The following is a 16,924-nucleotide window of genomic DNA, read 5'->3' as shown; positions in this document are numbered from 1 at the left end:
TGCACCTGCATGCTTACCTGCAGTGACTGGTGTATGAGGACATCCAGGTCTCGTTGCACATTCTCTGCTCTCAATTTAAAGCCTTTCAGATAATAATCTGCTTTCCTGTTTTTGCTACCAAAGTGGATAACCTCACATTTATTCACATCATACTGCATCTGCCATGCATTTGCCCACTCACTCAGCTTGTCCAAGTCACACTGAAGCATCTCTGCATCCTCCTCACAGCTCACCCTCCCACCCAGCTTTGTGTCATCTGCAAATTTGGAGATATTACATTTAGTTCCCTTGTCTAAATCATTAATATATATTGTGAATAGCTGGGGTCCCAGCACTGATCCCTGCGATACCCCACTAGTCACTGCCTGCCATTCGGAAAAAGACCTGTTTATTCCTACTCTTTGTTTCCTGTCTGCCAACCAGTATTCTATCCATCTCAATACACTACAAACAATCCCATGCGCTTTAATTTTACGTGCTTATCTCTTATGTCGAAAGCCTTCTGAAAGTCTAAGTAAACCACATCCACTGGCTATCCCTCATCAACCCTATTAGTTACATCCTTGAAAGATTCCAGTAGATTTGTCAAGCATGATTTCCCTTTCGTAAATTCCATGCTGACTCTGTCCGATTCTGTCACTGTTTTCCAAGTGCTCAGCTATTAAATCTTTTATAATGGACTCTAGAATTTTCCCCACTACCGACGTCAGGCTGACTGGTCGAAAATTCCCTGTTTTCTCTCTACCTCCCTTTTTAAATAGTGGGGTTACATTAGCTACCCTCCAATCTGTAGGAACTGTTCCAGAGTCTATAGAACCTCGGAAGATGACCACCAATGCATCCACTATTTCTAGGGACACTTCCTTAGATACTCTGGGATGTCGATTATCAGGCCCTGGGGATTTATCGGCCTTCAATCCCATCAATTTCTCCAACGCCATTTCCCTACTAATACTGATTTCTTTCAGTTCCTCCCTCTCACAAAACCCTATGTTCCCCAACATTTCTGGTATGTTATTTGTGTCCTCCTTTATGAAGACAGAGCCAAAGTATGTATTTAGTTGGTCAGCCATTTCTTTGTTCCCCATTATAAATTCCTCTGTTTCTGACTGTAAGAGTCCTACATTTGTCTTCACCAATAATTTTCTCTTCACATACCTATAGAAACTCTTACAGTCAGTTTTTATGTTCCCCGCAAGCTTACTCTCATACTCTATTTTCCCCTTCTTAATCAATCCCTTGGTCCTTCCTTGCTGAATTCTAAACTGCTCCCAATCTTCAGGTCTGTTGTTTCTTCTGGCCAATTTGTATGCCTCTTCCTTAGATCTAATACTATCTCTAATTTCTCTTGTAAGCCATGATTTTGCCACCTTTCCTGTTTTACTTCTGCGCCAGACAGGAATAAACAATTGTTGTAGTTCACCCATGCGCTCTTTGAATGTTTGCCATTGCCTATCCACCGTCATCCCTTTAAGTAACGTTTCCCAATCCATCATAGCCAACTCGCCCCTCATACCATAGTAGTTTCCTTTATTAAGCTTCAAGATCAACTAGTCTCAGAATCAACTATATCACTCGCAATCTTGATGAAGAATTCTATCAGATTATGGTCGCTCATCCCCAAGGGGCCTCGCACAACTGGATTGCCAATTATTCCTTTCTCATACACAAAACCCAGTCTAGGATGGCCTGTTCTCTCATTGGTTCCTCAACATATTGGTCCAGAAAACCATCCGATATACACTCCAGGAATTCTTCCTCTATGGTACTGTTACTAATTTGATTTGCCCAATCTATATGCAGATTAAAGTCAACCATAAGTACAGATGTTCCTTTATTGCATGTGTTTCTAATTTCCTGTTTAATGCCATTCCCAACATCACCACTACAGCTTGGGGGGTCTATATACAACCGCCACTAACGTTTTTTGCCCCTTAGTGTTTTTCACCCCCCACCTTACAGGACTAACTGCCACTTGTTTCTATGTTGTGCTTTCACAGAGCGCTCACCTCGTTCTGCTATTTACACATTCTGCCACTATTAGCACCTTCTATAGTCCTTACCACTGCCATTAAGAAGACTGGGACAGCCCTGTTTGTGGATTTTGGGAAAGAGGTAGAAGCGGGCTGTGCAGGGTTGGGAGACTGAGAGCTTGGAAGCTGTGGAGAGAAGATCGCTAGAGGATATGAGGTCAGTGACAGTCCTGGAAACAATGGTTTGATTGGTGGTGGTGAGGTCATGATCCAGGGGGAGGTAGGAAGGAGTGTCTGAGAGTTGGTGCTTAGTCTCTGCAAGGTATAGGCCAGTACGCCAGTCAACAACAGCACCACCCTTGTCAGACTGGGTGAATGCTTTTCAGAACACCTGTGGTCTCTCCCCAAGCATGACCCAGATCTTCCTGTCACTTGCCATTTCAACACTCCATCCTGTTCTCATGCCCACATGTCCACCCTTGGCCTGCTGCAATGTTCCAGTGAAGCCCAACGCAAACTGGAGGAACAGCATCTTATCTTGTATTTAGGCACTTTACAGCTTTCTGGACTCAACATTGAGTTCAACAACTTCAGAGCATGAACTCTCTTCCACCATCTCTACTCCTTTTTTAATCCAATTTATCTTTTAATTTCAATTTAATTTTAATTTTTATTCTTATTTATTTTCATTTTTTTATTTATTCATTTTTTAATCATTTTTCCCCAATGCCACCCCTCCCCACCCCAACTGGCCCACCCTTGTTCTGCTATTTACACATTCTGCCACTATTAGCAACTTCTATAGTCCTTACCACTACCATTAACACCCCCTTTGTCTTGTGTCCATGCCATCTTTGTCAATCTCCCCTGAGCTCCCACCTACCCCTAACCTTCTATCTTGCTTCACCTGCTCCACCCCCTCTTAAACAGTATAAAATCCATCACATTTCTACTTCTCTTTAGCTCTGAAGAAGAGTCATTCGGACCTGAAACGTTAACTCTGTTTCTCTCTCCACAGATGCTGCCAGACCTGCTGAGGTTTTCCAGCATTTATGTTTTTATCTCAGATTTCCAACATCCCTGTATTTTGCTTTTATCCAAGCTGGGTAATCAGTGTCTGTGGTGTCCACTTTTTTTTTCTCCATTAATGTTACTACTGAAATATTAATAAGGGTCACTAGTCTCTTTCTCACAATATGAGATTCTACAATGATACAGCCCAGGAAGGAGATAAATTCTGCCCACCATGCTTATACCAATTCTTTGGTGGCACTACTAAATTAATCCCACACCCCTGCTCTTTCCCACATAGCCCTGTTAAAATGTTTCCTTTTCAAGTATTTATCCAATTCCCTTTTGAAAGTTATATTGAATCTGTCTCCAATTCCCTTTCAGATAGCGCTTTCCAGATCATTAATCTGATAGATGAAAAATGTTTCTCTCATGTCTCCTCTGCTTCTTTTGCCAATCACTTTACATTTGCGTGCTGTGACCTTTCAGCCACTGAAATAGTTTCTCCTTAGTTGCTCTGTCAAAACTGTTCATGATTTTGATTAAAACCCTCTTTCAAATCTCCTATTAACCTTCTCTGCTCTAGGGAGGATAATGCCAGCTTCTGTCCTCTTTCCACAGAGGGACACGGTTTAAAAATAAGGGGTCTCCCATTTAATATGGAGATGAGGAGAATTTTTTTTCTCTGAGGGCTGTGAATCTTTGGAATCTCTTACCCAGAGAGTGGCGGAGGCAGGGTGATTGAACATTTTTAAGGCAGAGATAGATTCTTGACTAACAAAGGGAGTTAAAGGTGATCAGGTGCAGACGGGATGTGGAGTTGAGGCCACAATCAGATCAGCCATTATCTTATTGAATGGCGGAGCAGGCTCAAGGGGCTGAATGGCCTAGTCCTGCTCCTAAGTTGTATGTTCGTAAAACTGAATGTGAGGTCCCAGCAGAGTGAAAGAGTGAGGGTGAAAGCCTTCCCCCTTTTTGAGATTAACCCTGTCACTTCCAGGCTCTATTTTTAAAAAAATTCTCAGGATGTCAGTGTCGCTGGTTAACATGAGAAGGGGCTGATGGAAACAGTGGGAACGGTTTGATATAATTGAACGTATTAAAAAGAAATTTCAGAATCTACCACGATTGATGTGGGACTGGATTCACAAATGGGCAGAATTACTTGTCCTAAAGGACATTAGGGAACCAACTGTGGGTTTTTAACAACAATCTAACAGCTTCAAGGTCACTTTGTTTTTACTGATGATGACTTTTTTAGTGCTATGATTTTTTAAAAAACTGAGATCAAATTCTCAAACTGCAGTAGAGGGATTTGAACTGACATCCTCTGGAATAATTAGTCCAGTTCTACAGGAATTACAAGTCCGCCAACATAAACATTACACTGTCCTAACCACTAATCAAAAACACAAGAATGTCCTTTTGTGACCTACAGATGTATTTTTTTTCTCGCCCACAAATAGTTTGACTCCCGCAGAGCTTTGTGGTACTTTCTGGTACCACCTTAAGATGGTTAACTGTTTGTAACAACCGCAGCCTCTCAGGGAGCTATGCAGAAAGGTTATCCACTACCACTCACAGTGCAGGCATTTCATAGTTAGGGCAGCAAGTTTATCTGCACAGGACAGCAACGTCAGCCCCGTTGACAGACATGTCTTGCAACTGACAGCAGAGGGTGATAGAACTGGAAAAGAGTGTGGGAATTGCAATAAGGGATTATTTTCCCTCATTACTGACCAAACCACATTTAAACTAAACTGGATGATTGTGGTACTTTGTTTCCAATATAATACATATGTATTTTTAAAAACCTACTCTTCAAAACACTGCCTATACGCAAGAGGAGCCTAGGAACAGAATGTTCACAGGCAACCACATCATTACCAGCAACAATGATAACAACAACTTATTTTTATATAGCACATTTAATGTAATAAAACACCCCTTGGTTCTTCACTGGAGGGTTATACAGCAAAATTAAACAGAGCCACATAAGGCAATATTATAGCAAATGGCCAAAAGCTTGGTCAAAGAGGTAGGTTTCAAGGAGTGTCTTAAAGGAAGAAAGAGAGGTAGAGAGGCTGAGATGTTTAGGGAGGGAATTCACCAAGGGTAGGGCCTGGCTACAGAAACTCTACTGGTGGAAAAATTAAAATCCGGGATTCACAAGAGGCCAGAACTAGATGAGTGTAGAGATCTCGGAGGCTTATGGGTTGGAGAAGACTACAGAGGTAGGGAGGAGCAAGGCCATAGGTTGATTTGAAAGCAAGGATAAGAATTTGAACTGGGAACTGAGCACAGAGGTGATAGGCGAGTGGAGCATAATGCAAGTAAGGCAGAGTTTTGGATGACCTCAAGTTTACTGAGGGTAGAATGTTGGAGATCAGCCAGCAGTGCATTGAAATAAACAAGTCTAGAGGTAACAAAGGCATGAATAAGAATTTCAGCAGCAGATGAGAAGAAGGAGGAGCAGGGTCGAGCGATGGTATAGAGGTGGGAATAGGCGGCTTTAGTGATGGCATGGATGTGTGGTCGGAAGTTCATCTCATGGTCAAATACGACAAAGTTACAAACAGTCTCGTTTCATCTCAGACCATCTCCAGGGAAGAGGAATAGAGTCAGTTGCTAGGGAACAGTTTGGAGCAAGGACTGAAGACAATGACTTCAGAGTTCCCAATGTTTAATCAGAAGACATTTCTGCTCTTTCAGTACTGGATATCAGAGAAGCAGTCTAACAATTTAGCAACAGTGGAGGAGTTGAGAGAGGAGACAATAAGGTAGTGTATACAAGTGAAAAGTAATGCTGTGCTTTTGGATGAGAAGGTGAGGGGTAGATGCGAAATAGAAGGGATCCAAAGACTGATCCTTGGGGGACACCAGAAGTAATGGTGCAGGAGCAGGAAGAGAAGCTATTGTAAGTTATACTCTGGCTACGATTAGATAGATAAAATGGAACCAGGCAGAGCAGTCCCAAGGTAGCGAAGTGTTGGAGTAGGATGTTGTGGACAACTGTGTGACCACAGACAGGTTGAGAAGGATAAGGAATATGGATGGGTTGGGAAGGTGGAAAGAGAAAGACAGAGAATCCTCAGTTTAGTGGATGGGTAACCAATCTCGGCTTTTATTGGATCTCCACCAATGGAATGGGAAATGTGAGTTTGTTGACTAGGTATTCCGGAAAGGAAGATTCCTGTTTACCAATATACAAAAAGATCCTGAATTATGTGTGCTGTTATTCAATGAACCTCCTGACTGCACTGCTGCAGAAAGGGCTATGGAACTATGATGCGACTCTGGGAGGCAGGATTTCCTCAGAGAGAGTGGAAGCCTTGCAAATATATGTTCCATATTCGTCCACATATCAGCGACTGATAATGGTATCACTACTTGTATAGACATGAACACACAACCACACATGTGTATTCACACATACATGCACACTCAATATGCAACATCTGCACATGATTTGGTGATCTCATGATTGCAACTTTTGATGTATGAAACATAATGTATGCACGTATCCCTTATGCGAACAGATTTAGATCCCAGAGAGTGTATGAGCTCCTTAATGGGATTGTGAATGTAAGCCCAGGACACAACTTTCAGCTTGTTCCCAAACAATAGAGCAATTGGCTGCAAGTTCAAGGTAGTAATTGCCAATGTTAGGACACACATCAGGAAGTGTTTCAATACAGACAGTGATCAGGGTTGTCAGCTGATCACATGGTTATAATCAGAAGTTGGTATGGGAGGATTGGAAAGGGAAAGTTCAGATGGAAGTGCTGGGATGAAAGGGATGGAATTGGTGGGTTGGGGTGGAAGAATTGGGATGGAAAGGTTGTCTCGGAAGGGTTGGGATGCGAGGGTTCAGATCGGAGATTGGAATTGTGAAGGAATGAGATCAAATCGTCCAAAATGTCTTCTTCATCGAAACTGATCTTGTGATTAAAAGCCTAACATACAAATTTATACAAAAAAAGATAAAAGTGAATGGAATTTCATAGTATCTTTAATATATTATCTAGCATTTCTTTAGTTGTCAGAACACAGACACAGCCTGAGTCCAGGTGCACTGATTAATCAGCTAATTGAAGTCCGACTTTCGAAATACATTCAATCAAATTTTCATAAAGGACATTTTTAAATAACAAAAACACATAAAGCATCTCCTCTTTAGTGTACAAGGCAAAATAAAATGAAGCCTCAACTTTCTGCAACACTGCACAGGTTAAAGAAATAAAAAATGGTTACATTATTTAGAGTAACTTTATCTGATTTGAGTATCCTGGAAGGTGATTTTTTTCTAGTGGTTTTGGCACATTACCCAATATATAATGAGGCCATCACCAAAGAGTCACGTAGCAGTCTTTCCTCTAGCAACTATCAGAGTATAGGTTGCTCCTTGACATCCCATCTGCATCAGCAAATCATTATAACCAGACAGCAACTCTTCTAGCTAGCTTATTGTGCTGTGAGTGAGGCAAACTAGTGACTAATAAATTAATTGTGGAACCCAACCATTAGAAAGAAAGAAAGACTTGTATTTATGCAGATTTATGTAGTGCCTTTCACATCAAGACATCCCAAAGTGCTTTACAGCCAATGAAGTGCTTTTAAAGTGTAGTCACTGTTGTAATACAGAAAATGCAACAACCAATTGGCGCACAGTAAAATCTCATTATGTGATAATGACCAGATAATCTGGTGTTTTTTTGGGAATGTTAATTGAGGGATAAACATTGGCCCAGGAAATGTCCCCTAATCTTCTTTGAAATAGTGCCATGGGATCTAAGAGGGCAGAGTCTCATTTTAATATCTCATCAGAAAGGCAGCACTTCAGACAGTGCAGAAACCCCTCAGCATTGCACTGGAGTGGTCAACCTAGACTTTGTGCTGAAATCCTGGAAGGGAACCTGAACCTACAAACTTCTAGCCCAGAGACAAGAGTACTATCCACTGTGCCACGGCTGTCAATTGAAGTTAGGACTCCAATAACCACCTCCAAATTGATCAAATAAAAATATCCTTTGACACCTCTATAATTGATGCCATTGTGCATCATACAAACAAATGAAATGGGAGCAGGAGAAGGCCATTCAGCCCCTCGAGCCTGCTCCATGGCTGATCTGATTGTGGCCTTGACTCCACATTCCACCTGGCCCAGATAACATTTGACTTCCTTGTTAATCAAGAATCTATCTACCTCTTCCTTAAAAATATTCAATGACCCTGCATCCACTGTTCTCCAGGGAAGAGAGTTCCAAAGACTCACAACTCTGAGAGAAAGTTTTCAAAAGGGCAGGAAGGACGGGGTGGGGAGGTGTATACTATCTTCAGGGGGGTGCCCTTTGCGTATTAGTGACAACACCCCTAAGATAGCACATCCTCTTCATCCCTACCTGCCTGCTCTTCAAAGCCAAAACCCCTCCACAAACCCCACCCCCTCCCTAAGCTGGCCAAACCCTCCCCACCCAACACCCCCAACTTATCTCACTCTGGGATCCACTGGGCCATGACACAGTGGATAGCACTCTTGTCTCTTCCTCTTGGAGCTTGTTGCAGTCCCGGCAGTGCCCACTACTGAGCTCATGGTGCTGCTGGGACCGCTGGAGCTGCCGGCCAATCTGATTGGCTGGCAGCTCCTGAGGGAGGGGCTTCCTCCCCAGTGAGGGGCAGAAGTCCCAACACTCGCCAAATTAGCCTGCCCACAGCGTGTTATGGCTGCAGGGCGGGCTTTCACGGAGCAAGTTGGCTTTGAGCTGACTTTCCTTCTGGGATGGGGCAAACCATCCACCACTGCAGCCCCACATCTTAGATTTCCATTCAGAATCCATTTCTGACATGAGGGAGATGACTGACCCTGTTGTGAGTAACATGATAAATAAGACTTTCTCTGCACCCAATTGCTAGTGAGGTCCTCAAAGGATTTAAAGCAATAGGTTCGTGATTTCAGGGTGAGTAATAAGATAGAGGGTTTGATCAGCTCAAACACGTGAGGTTACTGCTGTCTTATTGCAGCAACTTTAATGGCCGCTGGTACATGTCCTACACTTCCAGGGCTTCATGACAAATGCAGTCAGACCCTTGCAACATTATACAAATGAGATGGCCCCACCTAACCAGAACATAGCAATGTGGGTCATCCATAGCAACCAGAGAATACCCGTCCACCCCATGTCCATCACCATCGACATTGGTATCAATGACATTTGGTGCCAGAATATTTTCATCAGATCTGCAACTCCCTGAAAACAATGGATTGGTTAGTCCCAACCTAGTTCTTCATGGATACTGAGCTACAGTATCAAGAGACAATCTCGCACTTGGCTGGTGTCGGAAATATACACGAGACAACGGTATGATCAAGAATGGGCTTAGAGACAGGGTCCATCATCGCTGGGACTCTCTGGTTGACTGTCCTATACCCAACCAGGGGGCACCTACATGGACACTTTCTATTCCCTATTAAGGGTATCTTGAGACAAAGCAATGCATTAGGGGGAAGAATTTAGCTAAGTGTAGAATTAAGCTTGTTCTGGTCTGCCTCAGGCTAGGCCAGCATTTTTTGCCCATCCCTAATTGCCCTTGTTCAGAGGACAACCACATTTCTGTGGGTCTGGAGTCACATGTAGGCCAGACCAGGTAAGGACAGCAGATTTCCTTCCCTAAAGGACATTAGTGAGCCAGGTGGGTTTTTACAAAAATGGTTTCATGGTCATCATCAGACTTTTAATCCCAGATTTTTATTAAATTCAAATTTCACCATCCTCTATGGGAGTATTCGAACCTGGGTCCCCAGGGAATTACCCTGGGTCTCTGAAATACTAATCCAGTGACAATATTACTACGCCACTGCCTCCCATCTATGAGTCAATAACATGGATTTGATATAAATGAATATGACAAATCTGGAAACTGAATTTGAATATTTAACCTACTAAAGGGATTCAACCCAGTCCTAGCTACAGGGAAAAGATGGGAGAGGCACGAGGTGAATTGTTCCTTCAGAGGGCCAGCACAGACACAATGGGCCAAATTGTCTCCTTCTGTGCTGTAACCATTCTATGATTCAAGCTCTTATGATGCGTCATTTAAGATACAGAACAGGAGGAGTGCTAAACCATCAGAGGTACCATCCTTTGAGAAGGGGCACAAAGGATCCTTTGCCAACAATTGCTGAAGAGAAAGGAGTTCTCTGAATAAGGGGTTGGCCATTTAGGACTGAGATGAGAAGAAATTTCTACACTCAAAGAATTGTGAATCTTGATGCTGTGCATACTCAGTCATTGAGAATATTCAAGTCTGGGATTAATAGATTTTTGGATACTGAGTAAATCAGGGGAACAGGACAAGAAAATGGAGTTGAGGAAGAGAATCAGCCATGATGATATTGAATGGTGAAGCAAGATCAAATGGCTAAGTGGCTTCTCCTGCTCCTATTTTTTACGTTCTCCCACTGCCATTGTTAATATTCCTCCCTCAACCAATCCCAATAAAAATAAACTAACAAAGTCATTGTGTAATGTACACCTTCCCCACATAACAACAGTGACTTCATTTCCTTATGTGTGCAAATACAAGTCTTTTCCTTTTTTCTTTTGTTCCCCCCTCCCCTCCTTTTTGCTTTAATGGAGGTGTAGACCTGTTTACTTTCAACTGTCTTCTGTAAAGTGGTACAAAGAGGAATTTCAGGTCAAAAAGAGTTTATACACTGTCATCCCCTTTTAGGATCTTCATTTTTACCATAAAAGAAATTGGAACAAAACATTCCAAATTCTCATGCTATTCACATTTGGCAATTTTTTTTTAAACAAAAAGAGAGTTAAGTGTAAAGAGTCATTTACCTGATAGAATCAAATATGTTTTAAAAAAACAGTTCTATTTAAAAAAAAAATGAAGCAGTTAACTCAGGTTCCACATGATGCCGATTATTAGGATGATCTCTGGTACATTAGACCTTCAACGTCCATTCTCTTGGAAAGATTGTTGCAGCCGCACAAATCAGTGAGATGCATCAGTTTAACCAGAAGCTTAGACAAAAGCGACCTTGCCACTTCTCAAAAACAGGGGAGGGCAGCTGCGTGTGGATGACTGCAGTAATGTCCATTGTAAAAGCCAGTACAGGCAAGCAGTCTATTCCAATGTTGCATTAGGTCTATTCAGAACTAATGCATGTTATTGTGGCTGGTCGCTTGCTAAATCTCAGCTCTGGTACGGGAACTTTGACTCCTCTATCGTGCCCGCTTTTGACTGTTCTGAGAAAACAAAGACAATTGGAAAATCAATGGCGTTTCTTTCTGTCCCAGCCTACAGTGACACAACAAGGCATAGAAAACCAACGGAATAAAAACGTAACAACTCTGGTGTGGCGTGTTTCATGTGTCCCAGTGAGATTTCCAAAAGGAAGCACTTCTTCACACAAAGGGTAGTTTAATTCTCAAAACCCATCCTCCTCCCCCCCCATTGTGACATCAATGTTTTGCCACCTGCTTTGCCTGCGGAGGTCCTCAGGTACATTCTGGGGGATGGGTGAGGGCTGCAGGGTTGGAGTGGTTATTGGTCGCGGGGGGCAGGGTTGTGGGAGGAGTGATCACTCCCGTGACTTGAGCTCATCTAGAATTCTGCTCCCACTTCCTAAAACACACCAAGGGCACCTGAAAAAGGGCCCCAGAAATTTGCAGCAAGGCCCAGATTGGATGCAGGCTGTCCCGATGCTAAATTGGTATACGTACAATTGACCCAACACAGACCATTTTCTGCCTCAAAGTCTGTTGTTCCTAAACAAGGCTCTCCCCTTACTAACCCAGTGATCGACTGCTTACCTGCCATTCTCTGATGATTGTGTAATCTGTGCACCAGTAAAAGAACCAGGTAGAACAGAAGGGCAAGACAGCCAAAAGTTAGCCCGCACACAAGGAATATATCGGTTTCAGGCGACTGAATAATCTGAAAGGAGCCAAAGATGAATTAATCAACACATTAAAGGAACAATGGTCAACAGAATTGGGGGGTGAGGGGGCAGGGCATTTTCAACCTCGATGGAACTGGCGGTAGTGAATTGGCCACCAGACTGACTTCATGGCAATATGTAAAGCAGGCTGTTGGACTCCCTGCCACCAGTTCTCCCCTGCTCTATCTCTCTGGAAGTTGAAAATTACCCAATGGGACTTTACAATACAAAAGGAGACCTTTCAGGCCATTTCTCCATCTAAAAGAACTGTCCATCCAACCCCGTCACTCTACTCTATTCTCCATCTCCTTTAAAATGTTTTTTCTTCAAATATTTATCCAATTCCACTTTTCAATCCAAATTGTGTTCTGCTTCCAATATTGTTTCTGGTTGGTCTAATAGCCTTCTATGTAAAATACATTTCTCCTAATCTCTCCCTTTGTTTTGGTGATTATCTTAAAAGTATAAATGACTTCACTTATGCAGAGAGACTGAAGAAGCCGGAATTGTTCTCTTCAGGAAGATTTAAGAGGAGGTTTACTAGAGGTGTTCAAAATTATAAGCAGTTCTGATGGATAGGGTATCCACTTGCAGGAGAGTCAGTAACCAGAGGACACAGATCTAAGATTAATTTTTTTATTCACTCTTGGGGTCTGAGCATCTCTGGCTGGGCCAGCATTTATTGCCTCTCCCTAACTGCCCTTGAGAAAGTGGTGGTGAGCTGCCTTCTTGAACCACTGCAGTTCATGCGGTGTAGGTACACCCTCGGTGTTGTTAAGGAGGGAGTTCCAGGATTTTGACCCAGCGACGGTGAAGGAACAGTGATATATTTCCAAGTCAGGATGGTGAGCAGCTTGGAGGGGAACTTCCAGGTGGTGGTGTCCCCATGTGTCTGCCGACACATTGTCCTTCTAGATGGTAGCAGTTGTGGGTTTGGAAAGTGCTGTCGAAGGAGCCTTGGTGAGTTCCTCCAGCACATCTTGTAGATGGTACACACTGCTGCCACTGTGCATCAGTGGCAGAAGGAGTACATGTTTGTGGATGGGGTGCCAATCAAATGGGATGCTTTGTTTTTTTTGGGTGGGATGCAGGTATCACTGCCTGGGCCAGCATTTATTGCCCATCCTTAATTACATTTATTCAGAGCCAACCACATTGCTGTGGGTCTGGAGTCAGACATAGGACAGACCAGGTAAGATTTTCCTTCCCTAAAGAACATTAGTGAACCCAGATGGGTTTTTACAGCAATCAGCAATGGTTTCATGGTCATCATCAGACTTTCAATTCTAGATTTTTATTGAATTTAAATTTCACCATCCGCCATGCTGGGATTCGAACCCAGGTCCCCAGAGCATTACCCTGGATCTCTGGGTTACTAGTCCAGTAGGAGCCATGCTCCCAACACTGACCCCTGGGTAGAGATGCCAATTCTGGTTGGACGTATTCCAGGAGGTTTCACCAAATGATCTCCAATTGTCATGGCGCTAGATTCCTGCTATTCATCGCCCAACCTTGTCAATCTGTTTGATGCTTTGCTTTCCTATGCCAATTGGATTCTTGATTATATAATGGGGACTGTTGACTGACAGTCAAATACTTATTATTTCCCCCATCTCTGATCTTTTCCCATGCTCCCGTCATTTTTCTCCTGTGTTTCCTGAAAACTCCACAAATACATGGGGGTGGTTTGGCAACTCTATCCCTGGGAACAACATTCCTCCAGTTGGAAACACATCCATTAATAATTATTCTGATTTCAATAATGGATGTCATGAATTAACCGCTCTCTGAAATGGCTTAGCAAGCCACTCAGTTCTCAAGGGCAATTAGGGGTGGGCAGTAAATGTTGCTGTAAATGTTGCAATTAACTAGCCAGTGATGCCCCCATCCCATGAATGAAAAAACAAAACAAGTAGCCTCCAAAATGGCACCTTATCAAATGCCTTTTGTAAATAAATCTGTTGTATTTCCTTAGGTTGCAATCAGAAAAGGCTGCTAAATTTGTCAGACATGATTCCACTTAAAAAAAATATAAACATTTTGAAAGGATATACTCACTGATCCAACAAGCATCTGGAGGGCAAACTCACCGATTCCTGCCCCTGTCACCAGTACAGTTGTTGCACATCCTAACAGATAAAGAAAAAAAAGCAATTAAGTAAAGTGCATCCATGGTTTCAAACTGCATTAGATTGGAATATACTGTGTGGCATGAGGCAGGTACCAAACGATGCAAGTTAAGGACAATGTGGTATCCTGGACTACTTTCAATCACCAAAAGGGATCAGAGATGAAATCCCCAGATTTTTCTCCTCCACCCCACCCCATAACAGACCTCGAGCTTTTACTTTTTTCATCTCTGCCAGGAAATTAAGTGGCATCTTGGGGATAAGGAACCTCTCGACTAGAGAGGACTAGGACTAAAATACAAAGGGTAGAAGTCATGCTTCTGGTACGCAAAGCCCTGGCCTCCTTAGGAAGGATATATTGGCCTTGGAGGGAGTGCAACATAGATTTACCAGAATGATACCTGGACTCCGAGTGTTAAGTTACAAGGGGAGCTTACACAAATTGGAGTTATATCCCTGAAATTTAAAAGGTTAAACTGTAATTTCAAGTTTCAACATCTTAAGAGGAACAGATAGGGTAGAGAGAGAGAGAAATGGTTTTGCTGGTTGTGAGGTCCAGGGCTAGGGGTTAGAGTTTAATAATAAGAGCCAAACCTTTCTGGAGTGAAATTAGGAACAATCTACACACAAAGGCGGCTGGAAGTCTGGAACTCTCTCCCGCAAACAGCAACTGATGCTAGGTCGGTTGTTAATTTTAAAACTAAGATTTTTGTTCACTAAAGATATTAGAGGATATGGGGTGAAGGCAGGTATATGGAGTTAGGTCACAAATTAGAGTTGCTTTGAATAATGGAACAGGCTGGGGGGTGTGGGGGGGGGGGTCAGGGTGGGGGGAGGGAGGGGATGCTAAATGGACTCCTCCTGTTTCTATGTAACCATAAGCGTTAATTTTAGGCCAGCTCACCCAACAGGAATGGTGCAGATGGGATTAAAGTGACTGTCTAGTGGAAGCTGCTTCATAGGAGTATTCAAAACTAGTGAAGTTATATTAAACTTTTTATAGAATCCTAGTCAGCCTGCACATAGAGTACTGTGCACAATTCTGGTCTCCAGGGTACATAAATGAAACAGAAGCACTGGGAAAATTGGAAAAAAAGATTTACCAGACCTGGGACATTACAGTTTACGGGAAAGGTTGTACAGGTTGGGACTTTTTTCTTTAGTAAAGAGAGGACTTGGAGGAGACCTGATAAATGCCTTTAAAATTATGAATGGATTGGACAGAGTAAATCCAAAACTAGGGTCTATAAATACAAAATAGTTACTAATAAATCCAGTAAAGAAGTAAGGAGAAATGTCTTTACTTGGAGGAGAGTGATTAGAATGTGGAACACACTGTCACAGAAAACGGTTGAAGGAAATAGCTTAGATACTTTCAGAAAGGAAAGTAGATGAGTACATGTGAGAAAAGGGAGTAGAAAGATATACTGAAAGGCTGAGGTGAGATAGACGGATGGAATGGGAGGAGACTCACAGAGTATTAACATCAGTACAGAAAAATTGGGCTGATTGGCCTGTTTCTGTGCTGTATATTCTATGCATAACTAACTTATTTGATTTACAGAGGGATTCCATAGCAGAGTGACAGGAATTAAGACCATGGCATCTGGTAGAATGTACAACAAACCTTGGTAATTCAAGATGTCCTCAGTATAAGCCAGCATACTGGGAAAGGTACTGCTCAGGAAGAAACCCAGAAGTCCTGTTCCCACATAGAGACAAACAACACTGACTGGGAAACACAGCATCAGGACAAAAGTGCCAATGATTCCGCCCTGCAACACAGAAAATCACAGAAAGGGAAAACATCAGAACAGGCTCCCACTGGAACAGCTTTTTAAAACTATAAGCAAGCCAAAGTTTCTTGCTAAAATGATCATGAGAATTGAATAAAGAGAGAAATGGAAAGACTGAGAGGGTTTTGTGACCAGGGCTTTTCAAAGGTTGAGATGTACAAATAACATACGTTCATCTTCAAATAAAGTTCATCTGAGAGGGCAGATGAGACCTCAGTTTAACATCTCATCCAAAAGACAGCATCCCTGACAGTGTAGCACTTCCTCAGTGCTGCACTGGAGTGACAGCCTCGATTTTTGTACTTAAGACTGAGGAGAGGGACTTGACCACAGCTACCTAAGGGATATCAACCCAGAATATCCAGGTTAAATTCTTGGTCTGTTAGGCAATCAGACCAGTGTAGACCCTGCAATGAGCTTCCTCTTCTGATCACCTGCCTCCTGATGTAACTACTTGTCAAGGACCTCAAGGTCAGAATCAGGAACAACCTTTGTGCTGAAAATGAAAGAGGAAGATGGAAGTCAAACTGAAACAAGATGTGATTAAAATACTTACTAAGTTTATGAACACCATAGTCACAGGTTTTAATTTTCCAGACACTGGTATAGATGCCAGTCTCCCCAGAGTGATGGAAGCCCAGAAAAGACTGCTGAGGTACCCAGCTACCCTGGGTTCAATGTAGAGAGGTTTCTCAACAGCATAGGTGTATACAAATCCAGAGTACTCTCCCTGTCAGAGATCAAACACAGGTCAGCTATGTTATCACAAAACTCTACACTTTTATTTTATTATATCATATTTTTATTTCTTTACACAATCAACAACCAATAAAGACAGGGTAAAGTTTTGGCTCTACAATGGCAATCTCACCCCTTCCCACAGCCATTCTGTGAAGGCACTCAACCCCTCCTTCTCCAGTCTGTCTCACCCCCCACTCCCATCTCCAGTCCATTTTCCCCAGCTCCCCCAGTCCTTGCAAGAAATCACCTGCCTTCACCCTCTCCAAAGTCTTTCCAGGAAGTCTCCCCTCACACACCCCATCCCACCAACCCACCGCCCCC

The 16,924-nt window shown here is 42.7% G+C and overlaps 1 protein-coding gene across 1 annotated transcript in view; it reads right to left on the bottom strand.

Annotated features, from left to right (window-relative positions):
- Positions 1–11,189: 11,189 nt before the first annotated feature.
- LOC121282370 (major facilitator superfamily domain-containing protein 4A-like) overlaps positions 11,190–16,924 on the bottom strand; it is a 45,278-nt gene continuing 39,543 nt past the window's right edge. The window contains exons 6-10 of the mRNA XM_041196088.1: positions 16,419–16,592; positions 15,694–15,841; positions 13,996–14,066; positions 11,787–11,933; positions 11,190–11,294 (exon numbers count right to left, since the gene is read on the bottom strand). Of these exons, the coding sequence (XP_041052022.1) occupies positions 11,190–11,294; positions 11,787–11,933; positions 13,996–14,066; positions 15,694–15,841; positions 16,419–16,592 (645 nt within the window). The remainder of the gene's footprint in view (positions 11,295–11,786; positions 11,934–13,995; positions 14,067–15,693; positions 15,842–16,418; positions 16,593–16,924) is intronic.

This window comes from Carcharodon carcharias, chromosome 9 (assembly GCF_017639515.1).
Source record: "Carcharodon carcharias isolate sCarCar2 chromosome 9, sCarCar2.pri, whole genome shotgun sequence".
NCBI classification, from domain to species: Eukaryota; Metazoa; Chordata; class Chondrichthyes; order Lamniformes; family Lamnidae; genus Carcharodon; species Carcharodon carcharias.
Note: the sequence above shows the minus strand (reverse complement) of the source record. Positions and strands in the feature narration are given on the sequence as shown.